The sequence below is a fragment of the Gobio gobio genome (genome assembly GCF_949357685.1).
Source record: "Gobio gobio genome assembly, chromosome: 3".
Lineage (NCBI taxonomy): Eukaryota > Metazoa > Chordata > Actinopteri > Cypriniformes > Gobionidae > Gobio > Gobio gobio.
This window is the reverse complement of record NC_137099.1, coordinates 69,662,933-69,687,882: the sequence shown is the minus strand read 5'-3', so window position 1 is coordinate 69,687,882 and position 24,950 is coordinate 69,662,933. Positions and strand designations below refer to the sequence as shown.

The 24,950-nt window shown below is 41.5% G+C and overlaps 1 protein-coding gene across 4 annotated transcripts in view; it reads left to right on the top strand.

Moving 5' to 3' along the window:
• Positions 1–24,950, top strand: part of LOC307123851 (NLR family CARD domain-containing protein 3-like) — a gene marked incomplete at its 3' end in the record, with an annotated part of 200,352 nt that overhangs the window by 13,822 nt on the left and 161,580 nt on the right. The window contains exons 3-7 of one of the 4 annotated variants that reach the window (XM_079812598.1): positions 1–1,115; positions 7,927–8,100; positions 8,188–8,361; positions 8,449–8,622; positions 8,911–11,098. The exon at positions 1–1,115 is cut by the window's left edge and continues 733 nt beyond it. The exons of 1 other annotated variant lie outside the window; for it this stretch is intronic. In XM_079812598.1, the coding sequence (XP_079668724.1) occupies positions 1–1,115; positions 7,927–8,100; positions 8,188–8,361; positions 8,449–8,622; positions 8,911–9,025 (1,752 nt within the window). Of the gene's footprint in view, positions 1,120–7,926; positions 8,101–8,187; positions 8,362–8,448; positions 8,775–8,910; positions 11,099–24,950 lie in introns of those variants that run through there. 2 more of the 4 variants (XM_079812599.1, XM_079812601.1) reach the window with 2 other exon arrangements.

The following is a 24,950-nucleotide window of genomic DNA, read 5'->3' as shown; positions in this document are numbered from 1 at the left end:
TCCAAATACATCAACCGTCTGACAGAGATTCAGGGATTCAATGAGCCTCAGAAAGAGGAATATTTCAGGAAGAGAATCAGTGACGAGCATCAAGCCAGCAGAATCATCTCACACATCAGAAGAGCAAGAAGCCTCCACATCATGTGCCACATACCCGTCTTCTGCTGGATCTCATCCACTGTGCTTCAGAAGCTCCTGGAAGAAGATCTGAGTGCAGAAATCCCTCAAACTCTGACTGAAATGTACATCCACTTCCTGCTGATTCAGATCAACATGAGGAATCAGAAGTATGAAGAGAGAGATCCAGAGAAACTCCTGCCGTCCAACAGAGAAGTGATTGTGAAACTTGCTGAAGTGGCTTTCAAACAGCTGATGAAGGGCAATGTGATGTTCTACGAGGAGGACCTGAGAGAGAGCGGCATAGACGTCACTGACGCCGCAGTGCATTCTGGGATCTGCACTGAGATCTTTAAGGAGGAATCTGTGATTCATCAGAGGAAAGTCTACAGCTTCATTCATCTGAGCATTCAGGAGTTTCTCGCTGCTTTCCATGTGTTTTACTGCTATTTAACAAAGAACAAGGAACCACTGCAGCTTCTGGATGCAGAATATGAACATGACTCTGACTCTGAACATGACTCTGACTCTCTGTATGATCTACTAACATCAGCAGTAGATAAAGCCCTCTGGAGTGAGAATGGACGGCTGGATCTGTTCCTGCGGTTCCTGCTGGGCGTCTCTCTGGAGTCCAATCAGAGACTCTTACAGTATCTACTGACACACACAGAGAACAGCTCAGAGGACATCAGAGAAACCACACAGTACATTAAAGAGAAGATCAAAGATGAGTATCATCTCTCATCTGATCAATCCATCAATCTGTTCCTCTGTCTGCTGGAAGTGAAAGATCAGACTCTGTCCAGAGAGATTCAGGAGTTTGTGAAATCAGACAAACACTCAGAGAAGGAACTCTCTCCTGGTCACTGCTCAACAATCGCCTACATGCTTCAGATCTCAGAGGAGCCGCTGGATGAGCTGAACCCCATGAAATACAACACATCAGCTGAGGGCAGAAGAAGACTGATACCAGCTGTGATCAACTGCAGAAAAGCTCTGTGAGTGTTAATTATTCACTAATGAAGAGTCATGATTAATAATGAATCTAACATCTTTAAAGGGGTCATGACATGGATTTTATTTTAATGTTCCTCAATGTTCACTTATACTAGGGGTGCCAAACTCAGTTCCCTGGAGGGCCACAGTCCTGGGGCCTCATTTATAAAACTTTGCGTAGGATTTGCGTCAGAAGTGGCGTAAGGATGAAACATAGGACGTGCGTACGCACAGAAATATTCGGATTTATAAAACCGTGCGCACGCACATCCTACGCAGTTTTCCCTTAATAAATCACGATCAATTCTAAATGTAGCGCAGCTTTTGCGGCTTCATGTCACGCCCATAGTTGCCCATAAATAGTCCGTGAAACGCCCACAAGTTAATATTCATTGATTGCGAAATCATGGCAAATACAGAGAGGAAATAAAAAAAACGTAACTTCACTCAATGTGAAGTAGAAATTATCGTTGTCGAGGTGGAAAAGAGGAGAAAAATATTTTTTGGAGGGCACAGTGTGGGCATTACTGATGCCAAAAAGGCACTTGAGGTGCAAAAGGTTGCAGACGCCGTAAATGCTGAAGCCTCACAACCTCGGACCGTGGCCGAAAAAAAAAAAGAAATGGTCGGACATCAAAGTCGAGGCAATAAGCGTCTAGCGCTCCATCACCAGAGTGTGTCTGCCACGGGTGGGGAAAGGGGACACCGGAGCGGACCCCTCTTGATGAGAGACTGGCGGCAATTATTGGGGAATCCCTATTAATCCCTATCTCTATTATCTACGTGGAAATGGGAAATAGTTCAGTGCAAATGTAATTTCTTGCAGCTTTCTGAATGGTTGAGACATACGTCATATGTTATTTTATCGAAAATAAAACAAACTAAAGGCATTTGCATGAATACCATGATTCCGTAGCTGATGAAGAAATTTTTACTATGAAAACAACTTTCCCCAGTGGACAATTAATACATCTATCTATCTATTTATCTATATATCTCCCCAATTATCTATCTATCTGTCTATCTAATTGCATCTATATCTGCTCCGCCAGACGGACACATTGACGAGAATATCAGTTTTGTACATTATTTCGTTCTGTTTACCATATTATTTATGAGGATGAATTGCATAAAATGCCAATATTGTTGCAGAACATATTTAACTTTTTTTTTTTGCATTTCTGTTGTAATTTTCGTTTGATTTTGTTTGTTTTACACTGCAGATCGATCAAACGGGTGTTCGTGTAGGCTGTTAATTGTAATACTTGCTTTGTGAAGTCTTCAAGTTATTAATGAGAGGCAGTATTGCCATTTCTTTTACACAACGGTCTAAAGTTTCACACACTTTCACGTGTCGCCATTTCTCATTTCACCCGTTTTTGTGCGTACGCCTGGGTCAGAGCTTGCGTGAAGGACCGCACATTTTCCCTTCAAGTTTGCTTTTTATAAATACCAATTATTGCGTAGAGAGTGGCGTACGCCTTCTTTTGTGCGTACGCAACGTTTATAAATGAGGCCCCTGCAGAGTTTAGCTTCAACCCTAATTAAACAAACCTGATGCAGCTAATCAGGAGCTGAGTTTGGCACCACTGACTTGTGCTGTTAATAATCCCCAAAATACACATGAATGATTTTCCAACCTCATTCTGACCCTCTTTCTGAAATGATCAGTTTTCAAGGCTCTTGTCAGTAAATGCCAGCATTATAATTGGCTAATGTCACGGCATAAGACAAAATATCAATGCCTCCAACACTCATATAAAACATTTACAGACAAAGTAGGGCTGTACGATTAATCAAAATATATGGGTAATACGGGTAAGTTAATTGCCGTTCTTCTTATAGCCTACGCGCTGCGACACACACACACACACAGACGGCAGCGCAAGCCCCGAAGCCAGATCGCTTTCACTTTCGTCCTCATAATGTTTGTCAAGTAAATGCGTTTAAAGGCTTGTACATTTAAAGCGATTGTGCACTATTCAAAAACAACAATAAGGAAAACTTATCCGTTCAGTGCTCAGCTTTTTTCTGTGACACAGAGAGCCGAGCCGTGTCGCGTCTCTGACCCTGAAGGCAGACCTCTTTCACCTGCGTCCTCACAAAGCTTGTCATTTGTATGTGTTTTAAGGCCTGCCAGTTTGAACATTGGAGCGATTTTAGACCATCAGATGCGTATTATGTTGAACTGATGCCTGATATATTGTGACAAACGAACACTCAGACAGAAGCTCGCACATCACGTGAAGATCGCGCGCAGAGAGCAGCGCAGAAACTCATTGTCAACGCTGTCCTGTGACTAAAGTAAAGTCAGTAATGTAGCTTAGAAACTCAACCGTTATAGGCATATATTTTAATACCTTTGAAGTACAAACCACAGCTTCATAATGAATAGAGACGGTATGAGTAATTCACACACACAATCACTCTCTCATTAATGCATTCAAATAAATGTAATGTAGGCGTACTGTGCTAATCTGTATCTGATGTACAACAAGCAGAAATCTGCCCCATAGACAATAACTGCTGAAAGTGAACCGTTTCCTTCAAGTATTTTAAAATGAAAGAATGAAAGAAGAAATGCACTTTCATTAGAAAAAAAAATCCTTTTATAGTAGAAAATATTTACAGTAAAAACCTTATCAGGAACTTACTCAAAAACCTTATGAGGGCAAAAAATGGAAAGCAAAAAAAAAAAAAGAGCAAAATAATCGTTCATTAATCTTAATCGAGATAAAATGTTAAATTAATCAAGGTTTTTATTTTTGGTCAAATCGTTACAGCCCTAAGACAAAGTATTATTAAACTTTTCACGCCTTTATGATCATACTTTAGCTTTAAGATCTAGCTGCTGTCAGATCCAATACTGTTGGCTTTGCTTTATTGTTGCACAAGTTTCTCTGCAAACTCTCCCTCACACTGTGTCTCATTTACAAAACAATCTGCAGTCAAATGCTCCAGACAAACACATAATCCTCTGAGGTGATCCAGAACGCCTTTAAAAATAATCCATCCACTACAGAGACACAAACGAGCTGTTTAAACAGGACGTGTCAAAGTGACTGATCGCCAGTGGGCGGGGCCTATGGTGCAATGATGTAAAACTATTGGTTGATGTCTTGCTCTAGAGGCAGTCATTTGCAAATGTATTTTCTTGCAGGATGTTTCAATGGTACAGAGACCTCTTATATGTCAAAAGATTTAGAAAAGCTTAAAATTATTCCTATGTAAGAGAAAAGATTTACTCATCAACTATGAACTAGATAATAAACAACTACCTCTTAAAAACACTGCAGTAAAATAAACTTGAATCTAAAAGAAACATATCTGTAGTCTATAGTAGATTCACTGCAGTTCAGTCGAATGAAAAAATTCACAGCAAAATTAACTAGACTACATTTGTTGTCATGGTAATTGTGGCAGTTTTCATATTGCTTTGAACTGTAGTTGTTGTCATGGTAATTGTGACAGTTTTCATATTGCTTTGAACAAATGCGGGTAAAATTTTACTCACTTATGAGCTCATCTTATGAGCGCGCTCATACGTGCTGTCTGTGAATGTTGCATTGCCTGTGAATGTCCTGTCTGTGACGCACACAGCGCACCAGAATCGAGTTCTCTTTCACGCCTAAACAAACAATAAGAATTATGCCAAAGTGCCCATATTGTAGAGTATTCTCATAAGAGCAGTCAATTCGAAAGGGACTTCAAATGCGCCCTTCAGGAGCGGGCAGTCTGAAAAGTTCAAGCGTGTGTGGGGACACAACAGCGCAACCACGCTTGAACTTAAAGTGAACAAAACCTTCTGTAGTAGTGGCTTTCACAGACTGACCGATCCTGCTAAATTTAGATTTCGTTTCTAGAATCTCACATTTAAATTTCCCCTACAGAAAGAGTTAGACTGGGGATAACAAATATAAAATGTTGGCTATACAATAGTCTTTATTTATTTTGTCTTATCATACTGTCAACACCGTAAAAAATAGCTCAGACTAAAATAGGCTAAATCAAACACGACATCTGTCACTCAAAATTATAAGCAAAAAATACAAATAAGCAAAAACTGTTGGCTTAATAGCTGGATGCCTACTACAAAATGAAGTATTTTAAATGAATGAATGAATGACTGAATGTGGTAATAGATCCGTGCATCAGGTCTTAGTGACAGCAGCCTAATGTACCTGGTGCCAAATTATGAGATAATATTAAAAAAATATATATATGGCAGTTTCCCCCATGACATCAATGTCAGAATTGACCTATCGGTAAGCCCCGCCCACCTTAGTTACTATTGCTGACTCTGAAAAACAAACGGAGTTGCTATATCTTACAATGACAGCTGTCCGTGTGAAAACCTTATCCCAAGATGTTTTTGGACACAGAATGTAGCGTATACCCCATCCGAATGATGGCCAAATTTTACTGATGGTTTATCAAGTTTGTCATTTTTTACTCCAAAAAAATCATTGCAAGAGCTGAACAAACAAAGCATAAGAAGTGGGCACTAACGTCTCATTCACAAACTCTCTCTCTCCGTTGCATTACCATTAACATACACAGCAAATTACACAAAAACACTCATACAACTAACAGTAAAGAAACAATCACAGAGCGTATGACTTTTCGGGGGTGCAGTTAATAAGTGGTAAACTTTGTATCTGCAAAACATCTCCGATAAACTGCGTACGAGCTCTCCCTTTCTATAATATATAATACCCATCAAAATAGGAGTCATCCTTAGTAAGACAGATAATGTACACTTTAAACATATCTAAAATTAAATTAATTTACATTTAACCAGTTTAATATGGAGAGGCACTGAAATGTAGACCTTCGTAGTGTTGTTTTTGGCGGCCTGTTTTAATTTTAGTTTTAGTCTAGTCTTTGTGTCAAGCTGTCATTTTAGTTTTTATTAGTTTTAGTCATAGTCATACTCTTTTTAGTCTAGTCAAGTTTTAGTCGACTAAAAGTCTGAGCATTTTAGTCAGAATTATCTATGACTATTTTCGTCTAGTTTTAGTCAACGAGAACTGATGACGTTTTAGTCAAGTTTTAGTCAATGAAAAATTGTATTTTAGTCTCTTTTTAGTAATGCAATTCTATTTAACCCAGTCAATATAGTATAAGTACGTATTATAGAGAAAACCAAAATCTTCTTTTAGCCAAACCCATTTCAAACAATGTTATCTTATTATATTATTGTTACCTTATAGACTCAAGAATACATCCATTCCAGACACGGAAGACGCTCTGATTTGAAGTTACAACATATTTATTTTACCAACTAAACATGTTTATTTGTATCTCAAAATAAAGGATGTAATTTTATTCCACATGGAAATGAGTGGAAATAAGTGAATATAGCCTCTTATTCGCTTATGAGGCAATCATAATGCTGCGGTTATTTTAACATATATAATTGCTGCCGTTATAACGGCCCATTTCAAATGTTTACGTGCTTTTCTTTCTTTTTTTGAGCGGTGATGAAATATCTTGCTCTTGTAAATACTTGCCAATATTTCAGTAATACAAGTCTAGATCTTTAAAATGCTTCCAAATAACAGCGAAGCACAACCGCACGGTGCTCTGCAGTGGCCAAAAAGGATATAAACCGTGAATTCTGAAGTGATTGAAAACTCAGAGATGTGGATTCAGACGGCACCACACGACCTTGGTGTTTGTCAAACAGTAATTCAGTTAGGTAATTCGGCCGGAGATTTTTACACGGGTGGTGGGAGAAAAACACTGATATTCTGCATTAAGACGACAATAAAATCACTGACTAGCTCCTGTAAATGATGAAGACACCTTACGACCGCTGGACAAACAATTACCGTCCGAATAGTGCTGACGAACCCTGACTGCCCGACCATCTCATTCACTCACCGGAGCTAAATCTGCTAAAATGCAGCGCGAGTGGGGTTTGATAGAGTGATGTCACCTGCGTCTGCGCAGTGCGCCCTGATGCAGCCCCTGAATGAGACGCACAGAAATACTGCAAAATAAAAACACGACTTTTCGTCTCGTCTCATTTTCGTCAACGAAAATGAAGAGACATTTTAGCATAGTTTTTATTTTGTGAACCACATGTAGTCTCGTTTTTATTCGTCATCGTCACATGACCAGCATTTATGTTGCGTCTCGTCTCGTTTTCGTCACGTTATAAAGGTTCGTTGACGAAGATATTTAGTCATACTTTTCGTTGACGAAAACAACACTAGACCTTCGTGTTTTTCTTCGTGACCTACACCGTTACAGGCTACATGACGTGAGAACAGTTAGTTATTTTGGTTTGCATGTTAGCAGGGACTTTAATCATAACTTAATGAGAGTTTGACAACTAGAAAATCCTCTCAGGACACCTGGAATCAGTATTACAGTACCTCAGGCACGGCATTATAGCATTTTTGTAGCATAAACACCATCAAACCGATGAGAGCTTCGGATTTTCCAATGTTTCTCTATGGCGCTGAAACCCTAAAGATGTCCGAGTTCCGGTCCCAGCGCAACTGATACTCAACTGCCATTGGCTCATCTGCGTTCGAGGGGGGGGCTTACCAATAGGTCAATTGTGGCCAGTGAAAATGCTGAGTGGCTAGTAACTTTGGAAAACAACTAGCCACAGTGGCTGGTGAGCAAAAAAGTTAATGTCAACCTCTGTTTACCACATATTCCATGATATTTGACTTTGTTTTGTTTTTGTATTGCCAATGATTTACTTAGCTATTTTTTCTAGTTTTTAAAGAGCCACCACTGCGTCTTTAAAGAAACTCATCACCCCAACTTATTTTACTGTATTTATTTTTCTTCTAGTCTTGCTGGCTGTGATCTCGCTGGTCAGCATTGTGAAATTGTGTCATCAGCTCTTCAATCCTCAAACGGTGTCCTGAGAGAGCTGGATCTGAGTAACAATAATCTGCAGGATTCAGGAGTGAAGATTATTTCTGAAGGACTGAAGAGCCCAAACTGTCAACTGCAGATACTGAGGTATTAAGAACATATGAGAAATTATTTACAGTCTGATGGTCATAATGTTGATGTGTGTATTTAGATGATCTTTCTGTGTGTATGTAGGTTGTCAGGCTGTATGGTGACAGAGGAAGGCTGTGGTTATGTGTCTTCAGCTCTGAGCTCAAACCCCTCACACCTGAGAGAGCTGGATCTGAGTAACAATGACCTGCAGGATTCAGGAGTGAAGATTATTACTGAAGGACTGAAGAGTCCAAACTGTCAACTGCAGATACTGAGGTACTAATAACATATGGGAGATTATTTACAGTCTGACGGTCATAATGTTGATGTGTGTATGTAGATGATCTTTCTGTGTGTCTGTAGGTTGTCTGGCTGTATGGTGACAGAGGAAGGCTGTGGTTATGTGTCTTCAGCTCTGAGCTCAAACCCCTCACACCTGAGAGAGCTGGATCTGAGCTACAATCACCCAGGAGATTTAGCAGTCAAGTTGCTCTCTGACAGACTGGAGGATCCAAACTGCTCACTGCAGATGCTCAAGTATGTGGGACAGTAAGCGGCCTGGTTTACACTTGGCATTAAGATATACATCAGGTGATCTGATCAAAAGTTGGTTACTCTCATTTGGATGTAGTTATTATTAAAGGGGTCATATGATGCTATTTTATTTTGAAGTTTATTATTTTATTTATTGGGTGTAATAGTTGAGTCAAGTCAAGTCACCTTTTTATATATTGTTTTTTACAACACAGACTGTTTCAATGCAGCTTTATAGTGATAACATAAAAATAGTGGCAATAAAAGGTCAATAATATTGCTGTATATTAGGTTTCCCCAACTAAGAAAGCCAGAGGTGAAAGTGGCAAGAACCCAAACTCCATCAGGTGACAGAATGGAGAAAAAAACCTTGGGAGAAACCAGTGTCAATACTAAAGCTTCCTGAACAACATTGAAAGACTGACTACTCACTTCAGTACTGTCAAAACAGGGTCTATCCAGATATGTAAGAAAACCAATCACAACGTTTCAAATCTTTTGTGGAAGTGATGAACAAACTAGAGATTTGTTCAAATCAGTGACCCTCCACTAGAAAACCAAGAATAATTCAGATCACTGGAGACTAGGGTTGTGTGATGTTGTAAAATACAGTGACACAAGAACTTTATCAATGGCACAATAGAGCACTGCAGGGATCATGTATTTTGTAAGCAAAAATGTTACTTGTCTTGAAGAAGTCGGTTTCTAACAAGTGTCTAAACGGGACGACATTAAGCGTCATTGTAGTGAACAGGTAAACTCATCTACTCACTAGTCGCTTACACAGCCTTGTTGTGTTTATAATCGCATTCTGGCAAACTCTTCTAACTCAAACTTAGAGGGAAAATGTTTTATAAATAAAGACTGAAAGAGTTGTTGAAGCTTAATGATGGTGACGTTGCGTTGAATTAGTGCTGGGGGTTAAACTGGTTCATCCGGTATACAGGTTTCAATTTCATGAACCGTTTGTATTTTTCATATACTGCCATTTTGGATAAATAAATCAAAAGCAGGGCTGTACAATGAATCATATCTTGATATGGACTAGTGTTTGTGAAATCTGTGTGAATGAGCACCGCAGTTTGGTTTACAACACATACTGAAGCATGCGTGATACTCTTGGTGTTTTCAGCATCTGCATCTCACTATGAAGACATGAACACATGAACTTCATATGCAGAGCTGCTCTGAGATAGCCTGGATGCCAGCCGAACTTAGCCCCGCCCACAACAATTGTGCTCGGGCAGTTCGGTCTGGACTTTCTCCATAGAGAAGTAATTAAGCCCGAACAGAAACTGTTCGGACCAATGAAATTGTCAGGGCGGGTTTTAGACGATGATGGACAGATGATAAACAGTAACGTAATCATCCACGTCATCAAAGGCACTTGGGTTGAATTTGTTCTAATCCTAAACTGAGAACTTGTTCATATATGCATTCACCTTTACTATTTCTCTCAGAAATGATGATCGTGTTGGTAAGTACTCTGTGTATCCTTAAATTCTATTTTTACAACACTGGCAAAGATCGTTTACACTCATCTTTTTTCTTCTAACGTAACTTATTCCAGCGTGTGTGCACAGGGTTGCCAAGTTTTCACAACAAAACCCGCCCAATGGCTAACGTTACTCAAAACTAGCCAAAAACAAGCCCAATAGCTTTCCGGGGGGATTCTCCGGGGGAAAAAAATGGCATTTTGGGGGTAAAATATGTTATTTTTGGCAGGGATGCCTGCTAATATTCGCATTCCTGGGTCTGTATATCACATAATTGGGGTCGCTTCAACCCGCGGACTTGGCAACACAGTGCAGTTGAGTTCTGTTGACATTTGACAACTAATGTTATGTGTCGCTCCGTTGCTCTGATTGGTTGTAGGTCTATCCAATTGAGGTCTTTCCTGGCTCGGTTGAAACACGCCCTATAATCACAGCCCAACGGAGCAGAATCAGACTCATGACTAGAATTGAGTATGACGACGTCAGGCTAGCTCTGAGAGTCACTTCACAGCATTTCATTATTTCATTTGATCAAACTATCGTCATCTTTCGTATCATACACACACACAGTGTTGGGAAGGTTACTTTGGAAATCATTTTTAAATATTTTCAGACATTTAAACCTTACAGTAGTAGCCTTCTCAATGCTGATTGCTGTCTGTCTTTCAAAATCCTTCACCACCTGAATTAAGATTATAATACTTAATTTTAAATTTCCAGCCCTGGAACTGATTTTTATCACTCGCCATGGTGGCAACTCTCAGACAGGTTGAAGCCTAAAGCTTTCAGCACAAATGTGAATTGATGTAATTGGCAAATCAAAAGCATCAGAAATGGCGAGAGGCATCGTGCGCATCAAAAACAGGCAAAGCAACAAATTTATATTTTTCAACTAGTGCGGTCAATCGAATAAAATCATTAACTAATAAATCCTCAACTTTTATTCCAGACTCATGGTCCATTCAGACACAGACATAAACATTAAAAGAGAGAAAAAGAAACATATACAAATAAATAAAAAAACAAAAGAAACTACAATACAGCATTTCTATAAAAGACACTTAAAGCAGTGATTCCATAGTGATGATTGGCATCGTATGGCACTATACCCAGGATTTACTAGCAGCATAACAATACTGTTCTGGCAGTCATTCAGGCGACAAATGATTCTGTAAATGAGTCTCCTCAACAACGCCTGAAAGGTCTTGACCCCTGCATTACAAAACAGATCACTTGCACTAGAGCACCTGGGTTTGTTGAGCAGTATCCTCATACAGTCATTATAAGCCACCTTAAGCTTCTGCATACTTGCCTTTTTAAACTTAGTCCATAAAGAAGCAGTATACAAAGGAGTGCAATATGCTTTAAACAGGCTAATTTTGAAATCACACAATTTTTCTGTAATTAATAATGAAAATGTGATGTTTCCCTTTCAAACCATAGCCTGTAAAATCTAGCATGCTCAAGTCAATATGTTCATGTTTTCATAAACCTGTTTTCATGTCACATTTGTATTTGTCATTAAATCATTTTCTTAACAGTATTTTCATTATCTCCATGACGGACATGCCCCGCCCCCTGCACATGCCCCGCCCCCCGAGTACTCGTTTTTTGAGACCTATCGATGATCGAATTGAGAAACAAAAATGCCCATCCCTACAACCTGTACACAGCATTTACTTTAGGAGGTTTTATTATTAGTATTATTGTATTATTTCTCAGATATACCTTATAGAAAAGACGAGAGTCACGTTTGTTTCTATTGAGCCTGATTTCTCAAAATGGAGCGAGTAAGCATAAGCACCTGCTGACGGCTCGCAAATAAATAATATGATGTAATTGAATGATCCCTGATTTATGGCATTATGTTCACGAGGATGCAGATGTCGTGCACAGTATGTGGTCTGTGTGAAAGAGAAAGCGAATCTTTCTCACCTGTCGTCTCGCATAAAGGACTGTCGAAGCGATTACGCAAGATGGATGAATGACCAAATAAAAAGTATGATATGCCTGATATAATCCGTGCATTACTGTAGGTCTTAAAGTGAAAGCAACCTACAACCCGAATTCCAGAAAAGTTGGGACGTTTTTTAAATGTAAATAAAATGGAAACCAAAAGACTTTCAAATCACACGAGCCAATATTTTATTCACAATAGAACATAGATAACATCAAATGTTTAAATGTAGCACTAATTGAGCTCATTTCAAATTTGATGCCTGCTACAGGTCTCATAAAGTTGGGACGGGGGCAACAAATGACTGAAAAAGCCAAACTTTGATTCAGCTGGGAGAACATCTAGCAACTAATTAACTGATATAAGGTCTGTAACATGATTAGCTATAAAAGGGATGTCTTAGAGAGGCAGAGTCTCTCAGAAGTAAAGATGGCCAGAGGCTGTGAAATCTGTGAAAGAGTGCGTAAAAAGATTGTGGAATACTTTAAAAAACAATGTTCCTCAACGTCAAACTGCACAGGCTTTGCAAATCTCATCATCTACAGTGCATAACATCATCAAACGATTCAGAGAAACTGGTGAAATCTCTGTGTGTAAGGGTCAAGGCCGAAGACCTTTATTGGCGGCCTGTGGTCTTCGGGCCCTCAGACGGCAAAAAAGTGTTCTATGGTCAGACGAGTCCAAATTTGACATTCTTGTAGGAAATCACTGACACCGTGTCCTCCGGGCTAACGCATGTTATGTAAAGCTAGATAACACACCACTGGACTAGCCTTAGACACCAAAATAAACAAGACTTGTGTCTTTTGTTTGTTTTATAGACCCTTTTTCAGTTAGTAAACATTGTGAAGTTTTTTGTGGGCCGAGCTTAGCTGGAGGCAGAACGATTCCCCTGATCTCTTCACTAACACTAGCCAGTAAGTTTTTTAAGGTGAGCTTGTTTATAAGCAATGACTGGAGTGATTGTATCTGAATATGTAAGGTCACTCTCTGTCCGGGACCGTGACTGTTATTTAAAAAAAGTTAACCTTAACGGACGGAACCAGATTGACCGACCCGTACACGCTCACTCAATGGATGGACGATCAGGGATGAGTGGCCTGGCATCTACACCCAGAATAGGCAAATGCTTATTTTTACTTTAAGCAGCTGTTCTGGGTAACCCGTGTGATTTTATAAAAAATCATGTCAGTTTTTTATAAACACATATTGTTTTTTTAATAGCCTAATGTTTTTACTCTACAATTGTGCAGTTTTAAGGGGATATAGGGCATTTTTAAAATGTATTTGCCGAAATTAGTAATGATATTTATATACAGATTTAATTAAAATAGCCACATTTTTTGTAAAATTCACATTAAATATCAAAATTTCTCAGTTTAGGCACTTCATGGTGAAAACATGAATGTTCATAGTTTAGATCCAGTGATGCCAGTAACGCGTTACTCCCCAGATAGCACATGTACGTCGGGTCGATGTCGATCCGATGCACAAAGTTCCATCGGCAAGATGTAGCTCAGACAGCGTTTGCTAATTGGGAAAATGTCGCCGCGACATCGGCATCTGATCGCGAGTGCTCTCCGGCCGATGTGTGGACGATGCAAATCCTGGCCGCTCTGCATGGGCTTTCTAGGACCTTTATTCATTTAGGCTGAACCTTTCTGGATACACCCAGATAGCACTGGCATAGAACCAACGTTAGGCTACTCACGGCATCCAAGACCAACGTCAGACACGCCATTCAAAACTAATGTAAATCTACGCAGATGTTTTGCTTGCCTTATGCTGCTGAAACGCGTTGATTTGGTTAAAGTTGTATACAGTTAACACATTTTCTGTTTTAAAAATCTCAAATACTTAATACTAATAAGATAAATTAGCCTGTTTACGTAATAATCACACATCACATTCAGTTAACATTGTTTTAATATACAAAGCAGTTACAGATAGAATATATGTTTAAAGCATAAACCATCTATACAATCTTCAATATGACTAACAGAAAAAGGCATTTACATTCAAATACACAAAGAGGTATTCAAGTAAATTACAGACAAATATAAACAGTCTCAAGTTAAAAAATTAAAAGCAATACTTACTCACGAATACAGCTGATCATGTTGTTTTGTACCAAATTATTGGAGCACATCACAAAAGGAGATGTAAGGCAGAACATAATGAGACTGACAGCCTTAGTCACAAATCACAGGTTTGTTTCTAAAAGTGACTCTCCTTTTGTGTTCCACAAAATAAATGCATATGGTTGAGTAGATAGTTTATAAAGTAATCTTACCCTTTGCAACTAGTGTACAAATCAGCAAATGTAAACTCCTTGGGTGAAAAAGGTGACAAAGATGTAACCCACAATTTCAATAGCATAGAGAAATATTTTTAATTACTTTAAAAATAAAATGCACATTATGGGCCAAAAAAAAAAGGTTTAACCCACACAGTCATTATTAAATGCCCATGAGAAGGATGCAATACTAGAGAAAATGGAAAATTAAAGTATGACCATTGGACAAGAAATACTGATTGGGTCAGCAGGGTCCAGCCAATGCCTTGTTAATAATTAAATATCACTTGTTTATATACAAAATAAATAGTTGTTAATAAGCAAGATGTGGTTCAGCATTGGTAAATTGTAAAAAATGTAATCAGAATATCGACTGAAATTATGCATGTGCTGTATAATATCTAGTATTATTGTAGCAAAACTAAGCAACTGTGACAGTGGAGTTTGTAGAGAATATTTCAGAAAAGTCACAAGAACATGTATTAGGATTTATAAACGTGTAGTTTTCTTTTCTCTATCACAAAGACAACAGTTTGTACTAAACCCATTCTACAAATCACAAAATAAAGATTTTTTAGATCGTTTAAATAGAGTAAAGTTTAACTTTACAAAAAGTTTATAGAGGGATATTGAAAATATCCCTCTAGAACAGTCTTAAATATTAATTGTAAAATAGTAGCATTTATAATAAATGATTACAGATTGATTAATAAATGACAAGAACATGTTTATCACTGGGTAGAGCATGTGTGTGAGTGTCACATACTGAGGTCTTATCATAACATTATGTGAGATCTCGCATATCAGTTAACAAATAAAATTTGTCCATGACTTCACACTTTTGATGCAGGTGTGCAGCAACTGCAGAATAAAGGTGCGGTCACACTAACTTTACATTCCATTGACAAGAAACGCTTGTAGTAAAGTCGAGTAATGTTTTGAGTCGAGTTTATATTTTGAATATACTATTTGTTAAATGTTGAATTCATGTTTATAAAAAGACTGCAGAGTGACGTCATATCATGACTGTTACAGTGTCAAAGTTGTGTGTCCGCAGCTTAAATGTGAGCATATGAATTTCTTAATTTGTGATTTGTAGAATATGACTTGTGTACCACCAGAAAAGAATTTGAAAAGGTTTAACTGTTGTGTTGTTTGTAAGAGAGAAAAGTTTGCAACTTCTAAAAAACACCTTTTCTCTCTGACTTTAAGTGATGTGTGACTATTCTTTACAACTAAAAATCCCACTGTCACAGGTGCTCAGTTTAGCTATAATGATGCCCTCACAGAACATGATAGTAATCAGCGATCCAGCAATCAGAGGTCAGTGTGGTGGACTGTTGGTTCATCTGTCCAGGCCAACATCTGATGTCTTCATTCCTTCAACTGCATGGGCATTCCCAGAGAACCTGTAATAAAAATAGTACAGTTCAAAATCCATCATACATACTCATTACAAAGTATCGCATCTGGTAAAACAAATTATCATTCCAGGTTCAATGTAACTTTGGCTCAATAGACAATATTTGCAGCATAATATTACACAAAATAAACTTTAATAAACGTTTTGACTTGCACTCTGAATATTCCTTTAAAGGGTTAGTTCACCCAAAAATGTAAATTCTGTCATTAATTCCTCACCCTCATGTGGTTGGACACCCGTCAGACCTCCGTTCATCTTCAGACACAAATGAAGATATTTTAGTGTAAAGCTGATGCTGAGAAAGGCTTCAGATAGGCCTCCATTGGCATTCAGTACATTTATACTCACAAGACTCATAAAAGGCACTTAAAACGTCGTTACAAAGTCCATCTCACCCCAGTGGCTCAACAATAATTTTACGATGCGACGACAATAGTTTTTGTGCGCAAAAAAAATCAAAATAACACCTTTATCCAACTTGTTCTTGTCTTCCGTGTGTGTCTCCACGACGCATGCGCGAGAATATGAGCAGATCCGGCGTTCAGGAATCCATGAAATACACACTTTAGCCCCATTTTGAGCACTACGCCGAGACCTAAAGCACGATCAATGTATAATTCAACAGCTTAGATACGCGCGTCTTCCTCTGCTTGTGAACAAATCTCTTCTGGGTCATGTGTCTGAACGTCGGATCTGCTCATATTCTCACGCCAGTGTGGTGAGATGGACTTTGTAACAACGTTTTTAGTGCCTTTTATGGGTCTTGGGAGTGTAAATGTACTGAATGCCAATGGAGGCCTATCTGAAGCCTTTCTCAGCATCAGATTTACACTAAAATATCTTCATTTGTGTCTGAAGATGAACGGAGGTCTGACGGGTGTCCAACCACATGAGGGTGAGGAATTAATGACACAATTTACATTTTTGGGTGAACTAACCCTTTAATATGGCATTTTGTGAGAAGCACAGTGACCTTGTCACATTTTTTTCTATATGTAATTTTTATACAAAATTAATGATCAATGTAAAATATAAAGAATTCATGCATTTACAAACCTCATTTGGATAATATTAGGGATGCCACAATTCTAAATACAATATTGATTACGACATATATGTTTCAGTAAGTGTTAATGTATCCTCAATATACCTTAAGATATTAATTCATGTTTATTCTTTAGGAAGACATGATCGCGTTCACTAGCGCGATGCGTGGCCGCTCCTGTACAGTGATCAGTCACGCCACATTAATGAGTCAAAATGGCATTTATCATTTGAATTTCGTGATAAAATGGATTTAATATGTTTGTGTGGGAATGTAGTTAACATGACATTATTTTATATAGTAGGCATGGCAAAATTAAACAGTTAATCTGACACAATTTTCTTTATTAGGCATGGCTGTCTAGTAGGAATGACACAATTTGCTTAGTAGTCTTGACTAAATAAATTGAAAGGGTTCAACAAATGAAAATTAGCCCATGATTTACTCTCCCTCAAGTCATCCTAGGTGTGTAGGACTTTCTTCTTTCAGACGAACACAATCTGAGTTATATTGAAAAAGTCCTGGCTCTTCCAAGCTTTATAATCCATTATCATAAAAGTGCATCTTTCCATCATAAAAGTGCATCTATCCATCATAAAAGTGCATCTATCCATCATAAAAGTGCATCCATCCATCATAAAAGTGCATCTATCTGTGCATCCATCCATCATAAAAGTGCATCTATCCATCATAAGTGCATCTATCCATCATAAAAGTGCATCTATCCATCATAAAAGTGCATCCATCCATCATAAAAGTGCATCGGTCTTAATGAGTCTACTCCACCAGGATACTGTTATAAGCATGAGCCCCGTCTGATTGGTCGTGGCGGCGGTGTTGCAACAATCTATAAAGATATTCTAAATGTTACCCAGAAAACAGATCACAGGTTTAATTCGTTTGAAGTACTAGTGCTAAATGTTACGCTCTTAGATGTAAGAAAGAAATCCGTATTATCTCTAGCCTTGGCTACTGTATATAGACCTCCAGGGCCCTATGCTGATTTCCTAAAAGAGTTTGCAGACTTTCTCTCAGATCTATTGGTCAACGTCGATAAAGCATTAATTGTTGGAGATTTTAACATACACGTAGATAACACAAATGATGCGTTAGGGGCTGCGTTTACAGATCTATAAAATTCCTTTGGGGTCAAGCAAAACGTCACTGGTCCCACTCATCGTCTTAATCACACACTAGATTTAATTATATCACATGGAACCAACCCAACCGATATAGATATTATACCGCAAAGTGATGATGTCACTGACCATTACATGGTAACTTGCATACTGCGTACTGCTGAAATCTGTCATGTTGCGCCACGTTATCGACCAGGCAGAACAATCCTTCCAACCACTATAGATAGATTCTCAAATAGCTTACCAGATCTGTCTCAGCTGCTCAGTGAACCCAAACAAACAGATGAACTAGAGGAAATGACTAGCAGTATGAGCACCATTTTCTCTAGTACATTAGAAATTGTAGCACCAATTAGATTAAAAAAGGTTAGAGAGAAAACTAAAGCACCATGGTACAACAGTGCTACACATGTTATCAAGAGAGAAACTCGTAACTTAGAGCGTAAATGGAAACAAACTAATTTAGAGGTCTTTAGGATCGCGTGGAAAGATAGTATGTCACGTTGTAAAAAGGCCCTAAAAGCAGCCAGGGCTGAGCATCTCCGCAAACTAATAGAAAATAACCAAAATAACCCAAGGTTTTTATTTAACACTGTGGCTAGACTAACAAATAAACAAGCATCGCCTGAACAAAATATTCCGTTACAGTTTAGTAGTAATGATTTTATGAACTTCTTCGCTGACAAAATAGAAAGCATCAGAAACAAAATTGTAAATGTACAATCATTAATGATGTCTTATGATTCAACCGCAATTATCGCCCCTCAAGAACTACTACACCGCTTTACAACTATAGGACAGGAAGAGCTAAATAAACTTATCATTGCATCTAAACCAACAACATGTTTATTAGATCCAATACCCACTAAACTACTGAAAGAGTTGTTACCTGTAGTGGAAGAGCCTCTTCTCAATATTATTAACTCGTCTTTATCTTTAGGTCATGTTCCAAGAATATTCAAGTTGGCAGTCATAAAACCTCTCATTAAGAAGCCACAATTAGATCATAATAACCTAGCAAATTACAGACCAATTTCATCCGTCCATCATAAGTGCATCTGTCCATCATAAAAGTGCATCTGTCCATCATAAAAGTGCTCCAAGCGGCTCTGGAGGGTTAATAAAGGCCTTCTGAAGTGAAGTTGCACGTTTGTGTAAGAAACATATCCATACTTAAAACTTTATAGACTAAAATAACCCTTGACGCATGTGTAATAACAAACACAAAAACAAAACACCCGTCATGAATTAGAGTCTAAAACGAGAATTTTTAAAGAGAAATGGCAGAGGATTTCGATATAAGAGAAGAAGGGCTTCAGTTTGTTGTCCAGCACTCTCAGCGAGAGGCGTCAAAGCTTGAGATGCTCCTGTACATCGCGTCATGGGTTACTCTTTTGTGTAAGTCGACTACAGCTGCCGGAAGCTAGTTATTTTAGTCTATAAAGTTTTAAATATGGATATGTACGTTTATGATGGATAGATGCACTTTTATGATGGATAGATGCACTTTTATGATGGATAGATGCACTTTTATGATGATAGATGCACTTTTATGATGGATAGATGCACTTTTATCATGGATAGATGCACTTTTATGATGGATAGATGCACTTTTATCATGGATAGATGCACTTTTATGATGGATAGATGCACGTTTATGATGGATAGATGCACTTTTATCATGGATAGATGCACTTTTATGATGGATAGATGCACTTTTATGATGGATGGATGCACTTTTATGATAGATAGATGCACGTTTATGATGGATAGATGCACGTTTATGATGGATAGATGCACTTTTATCATGGATAGATGCACTTTTATGATGGATGGATGCACTTTTATGATGGACAGATGCACTTTTATGATGGATAGATGCACGTTTATGATGGATGGATGCACTTTTATGATGGATGGATGCACTTTTATGATGGATAGATGCACTTTTATGATGGATAGATGCACTTTTATGGACTTCAAAACAGAAACATCCTTTCACTGCCATTTTAATGCTTGGAAGAGCCAGGACCAGGGACGTCGTTAGGCCTATTTTAGGGGGGCTGAAGCTACCCCAAAATGTTCCCAAGCCCCCCTAAATGATAATAAGAACAATGTAGAGAAGTCGTGTGTGTGTGGGTGAAGGAAGGAAGAAGACGGGGTCGGCTTGACTGGGACTGTGCTCTTTAATACTCAAAACTGGTTGTATTATAAACATAAACAGCGCACGCGGGCGCAAAGACACAACAACGTGTACTCAAAACTTTCTTTCAGACGATCACTCAGATTCCATGTAGTTTGCTCAGGCAGGCAGTGTGCACAGCGTCCCAGTCCAACTCTCTCTCACCTCTCTCTCACAACCGCGGGTTTTATGGTCTCTCCACGCCAATTACTGGAACAAGAGACAGGTGTAAGTGATCTGCACTTGACCTACTTACTCACCGCTCGTCTCCGTAGTCTCTCTCTCCCGCTACAGACTTCGCAGAACCACGCCCCCTTCGCCACATACCCCCACCGCCCGCACCAGGCCGGGGAGCCATCCAAGTACGCAGCAGCATATGCAGCATGCGGCCGGAGAATCCTGTCCATTAGCCGCTGGAAGGCCGCTGGAAGGTCGCGGGAGCCCCGAACAACCCAAAAGGAAGGGTGACAAATTGGTGTAACCCAAACGGCGTGGTGAAAGCTGACTTTTCTTTGGACATTGGCGAAAAGGGGATCTGCCAATATCCCTTAGTTAAGTCCAGCGTCGAATAAAAGCGAGCGGTCCCAAGCCGATCAAGCAACTCGTCCACCCTTGGTATTGGGTACGCATCAAACTTCGACACCGCGTTCACTTTTCTTCGGAATCGCACTGAGCCGTCAGGTTTTGGTTCCAAAACTATCGGGCTCGCCCAATCGCTGCTGGACTCTTCTATTACCCCCATATCCAACATAGCTTCTAACTCAGCCTGAACCACCTTTTTTTTGTGTTCGGGTAAACGGTACGGCCGGCTGCGAACTACCACGCCCGGCTCCGTCTCAACATGGTGTTGAATGAGGTCTGTGCGACCAGGGAGGGGCGAGAACACGTCAGCAAATTCTGCCTGCAATGATTTAACGTCAGTGAGCTGCGACGGCGAGAGATGACCCCCCCCCCGGGGCCAGAGCGAGCGATTGCAGCTTTTGTATCGCCTCTGGCCCGAGATCATCTTCCGCCGTCACGACCGTCGCTAGCAACACTGACTCTGCCTCCAACCACTTTTTAAGGAGGTTGAGGTGGTAAATTTGACGTGCTCCCTCCCTATCTGAGCGCACCACCTCATAGTTGAGATCCCCAACTCGCCGTGTGACTACAAAGGGTCCTTGCCACTTTGCGAGTAATTTAGAATTGGAAGTAGGGAGCAATACAAGTACCTTATCTCCCGGTGCAAATTGACGGAGTCTAGCCCCTCTGTTGTATAGCTGTCTTTGTCTGTCCTGGGCCTGTAACAAATTCTCCATTGACAGCCGCCCCAGAGTGTGGAGTTTTGTTCTCAGGTCGAGGACATACTGAATTTCGTTTTTACTCGCGGAAGGCCCCTCCTCCCAAGTCTCCCTAAGGACATCCAGCACCCCCCGAGGCTGGCGCCCATTGAGAAGCTTGAAGGGGGAAAACCCCGTGGAGGCTTGCGGGACCTCGCGGACAGCAAACATCAGAGGCTCTAGCCATTTATCCCAATTTCTGGCGTCCTCGTGAACGAACTTACGAATCATGGATTTTAACGTGCGGTTAAACCGTTCGACCAAGCCATCCGTTTGTGGGTGATAGACGCTTTTGCGAACCGATTTAACGCCCAACAATTCGTACAGTTTGCGAATAGTTCGTGACATGAACGCCGTGCCTTGATCGGTGAGAATCTCTTTCGGGATTCCCACCCGGGAGATTAAAGAAAACAGTGCGCTCGCAACACTTTTCGCCGAAATTGTGCGGAGCGGGACTGCTTCCGGGTATCGCGTTGCATAGTCTACCATAACTAATGCAAAGCGATGCCCGCGTGCTGACCGTTCTAATGGCCCGATAAGGTCCATACCAATTCTATCGAAGGGGACCTGCACTAATGGGAGTGGGCACAATGGTGCTTTTGGGGTGGCCGGTGGATTCACCAACTGACATTCGCGACAAGACGCACACCACCTGCGTACATTCTCGTGAATGCCCGGCCAGAAGAACCGGGCCATTAGACGGTTGAGTGTAGCCGTGTGTCCTAAATGCCCGGCCATAGGATTAGAATGAGCCGCCTGGAAAAGCATTTCCCGGCGGCTTTTAGGTACCAACAATTGGGTTGTATCTTGCTTTGACTGGGCGACCTGGGTCACCCGATACAACCTATCTTTTAAAATACAAAAATAGGGATAAGAGAGTGGCTGGTCAGGGTGGAGGAGGTGGCCGTCGATGGAACGGACCTGATTAAACGCGTTTTTCAGTGACTCATCCCGGGACTGTTCCAGGGGAAAGTCATCGCGGTCTGTGAGAATGGGCATCTCCAGACCGCTCTGTTCCCCCGGACCGGCCCCCGAAGGTCCCGAATCCACCTCTCCCGACTGAGCAACCGTCTCTTTCCCCTTTACATGTTTTCCCCAAGAAGCATCCGCACACAAATGCCCCAACAATTTATTAAATGATGGCCAATTGGTCCCCAAAATTAGCGGATGCCGGAGGTGCGGGTTAACTGCTACCTCCACACTATGCTTTTGTCCCCGAAATTGAATATCCACGGGCAACACCGGATAATTCACCACTTCCCCGTGCACACACCTCACCGTAACCGTGCGGCCAGTACGCAATGCCACAGGGTGAATCAGGCTTTGGTGGATAGAGGTCTGGTTACAACCCGAATCCACCAAGGCCTGATAAGTACCCCCCTTGATACTCACAGGAATCAGGTACAATCCGCCTTGATCGGGGGCGGCTTGTGGAGCGTCGGGGACCCGGACCAGCGTCCCGACCTCCATGACGGGACAGCAGTCGATGAAATGCCCCGGATCCCTGCAGCGCCAACAAGCCGGCCCAGACTTCCCCGCTGCCCTAGTGGCCGGAAGTAGGTCTGGCGATTGGCGTGGAGAGAGCACTGGAAAGGAGGTGGAGGTATAGGGATCCTGGCCGGCCGCCGCTCCCCTCTGGATCGGACGGGGAGGGGCTGGCGATTCAGCGGCCCCGCTCGTTCTCCATCGTGGGGCTGGCCTAGGTGGCCACACCCCCTGCGACCTGGGAAGGGGAACAGGTTTGGGGAGAGAAGGGGCAGAGACAGCAGCAGGGCGAGAGAGAGAGAGAGAGAGAAGCCGATGGTAAGGGCTCGCCGACCCCGGTGCACGCCACCATGTGGTCCTCCGCCAACTGGATGGCCTGGGTCAGCGACGTCGGGCGGTGGCACTGGACCCACTGCGCGGTCTTCTGGGGAAGCTGCGCGATGAACTGCTCCAGTACCACCCGGTCAATGACTCCCTCGTCGTCGCTTCCGCCGGCCATCAGCCACCTGCGGCATGAGTCCCGGAGCTGGTGAGCGAAGACGAAGGGCCGGCCAGAGTCGCTGAGGGTCAGGGTCCGGAAGCGTTGTCGCTGTTGCTCCGGACTCCGGCCGACCCGCTGCAAGATGGCGCGCTGCAGGTCTTCGTAGTCCAGGAGGTTCTGGACTGACAGTTGGTGGGCGGCTACCTGCGCTTCCCCTGACAAGAGCGGCAGTAGCCGCATGGGCCAGTCGGATCTGGGCCACCCCCGGGACTCGGCGGACCTCTCGAAGAGGTCGAGGAATGCCTCCGGATCATCCTCCGGTCCCATCTTCGAGAGGCTGATGGTAGCTGCCGAGTCGGTGTTAGACGGGGGAGTGGCCGGAACCTCCCGGACGATCCAGCTCCGGAATAGCTCGCGGTCTTCGTGTTGAGCCCGGATGAGGGCCTCGAACCGTTTATCTTGTTCCACCCGGACGGCCAGCAGGTCCTCGTGAGTCTGCTGGTGAAGACCGGCGAGCGATTGGACCAGGTCCGCAAGCGGCGTTTTTGGCGGGGTCTGCATAGCAGCGGCACTCTTCTTCCTTCCCGGGTTTCGGCACCAGTGTAGAGAAGTCGTGTGTGTGTGGGTGAAGGAAGGAAGAAGACGGGGTCGGCTTGACTGGGACTGTGCTCTTTAATACTCAAAACTGGTTGTATTATAAACATAAACAGTGCACGCGGGCGCAAAGACACAACAACGTGTACTCAAAACTTTCTTTCAGACGATCACTCAGATTCCATGTAGTTTGCTCAGGCAGGCAGTGTGCACAGCGTCCCAGTCCAACTCTCTCTCACCTCTCTCTCACAACCGCGGGTTTTATGGTCTCTCCACGCCAATTACTGGAACAAGAGACCGGTGTAAGTGATCTGCACTTGACCTACTTACTCACCGCTCGTCTCCGCAGTCTCTCTCTCCCGCTACAGACTTCGCAGAACCACGCCCCCTTCGCCACAAACAACAATAACAATTTGATTTATCAATAACCGTATCCTCATTCATATTTAGACGCAACAAATGATATATATCCAGCTACAAAAAAATAGCCGAAAAGTCGGAAGTTGGACAAGTAGCCTACAAAGAGTCGTGCTATGAAGATGATGCACTGCGTCTCGTCTCATTGGTATGAGCTGTGGCAGCTTTCAGAGCGTTGCAGACCGGAGCGCTGCTGCAAGTAACTGCCTGGGGGATTCATCTCGTCTCGTCGTTACCAAGGTTACAATTGTTAACGAAAACGAACGAAAACTAGGTGGGTTGTCGTTAACGGAAATAAAAATAAAAACGAGGCATTACAAAAAACGGTAACTAACCAAGTAATGTGTGTTTGGCAAAACTAACTAAAATAAAATTATAGATTAAATGTCCTTAGTTTTCGTCTTTATCAATGTCTTTCATAGAGCAAATAACGTTCAGCTGCATTTCCTTTCCCTGCGTCTCTCACCGTGCGCCACACACACACACACACACACACA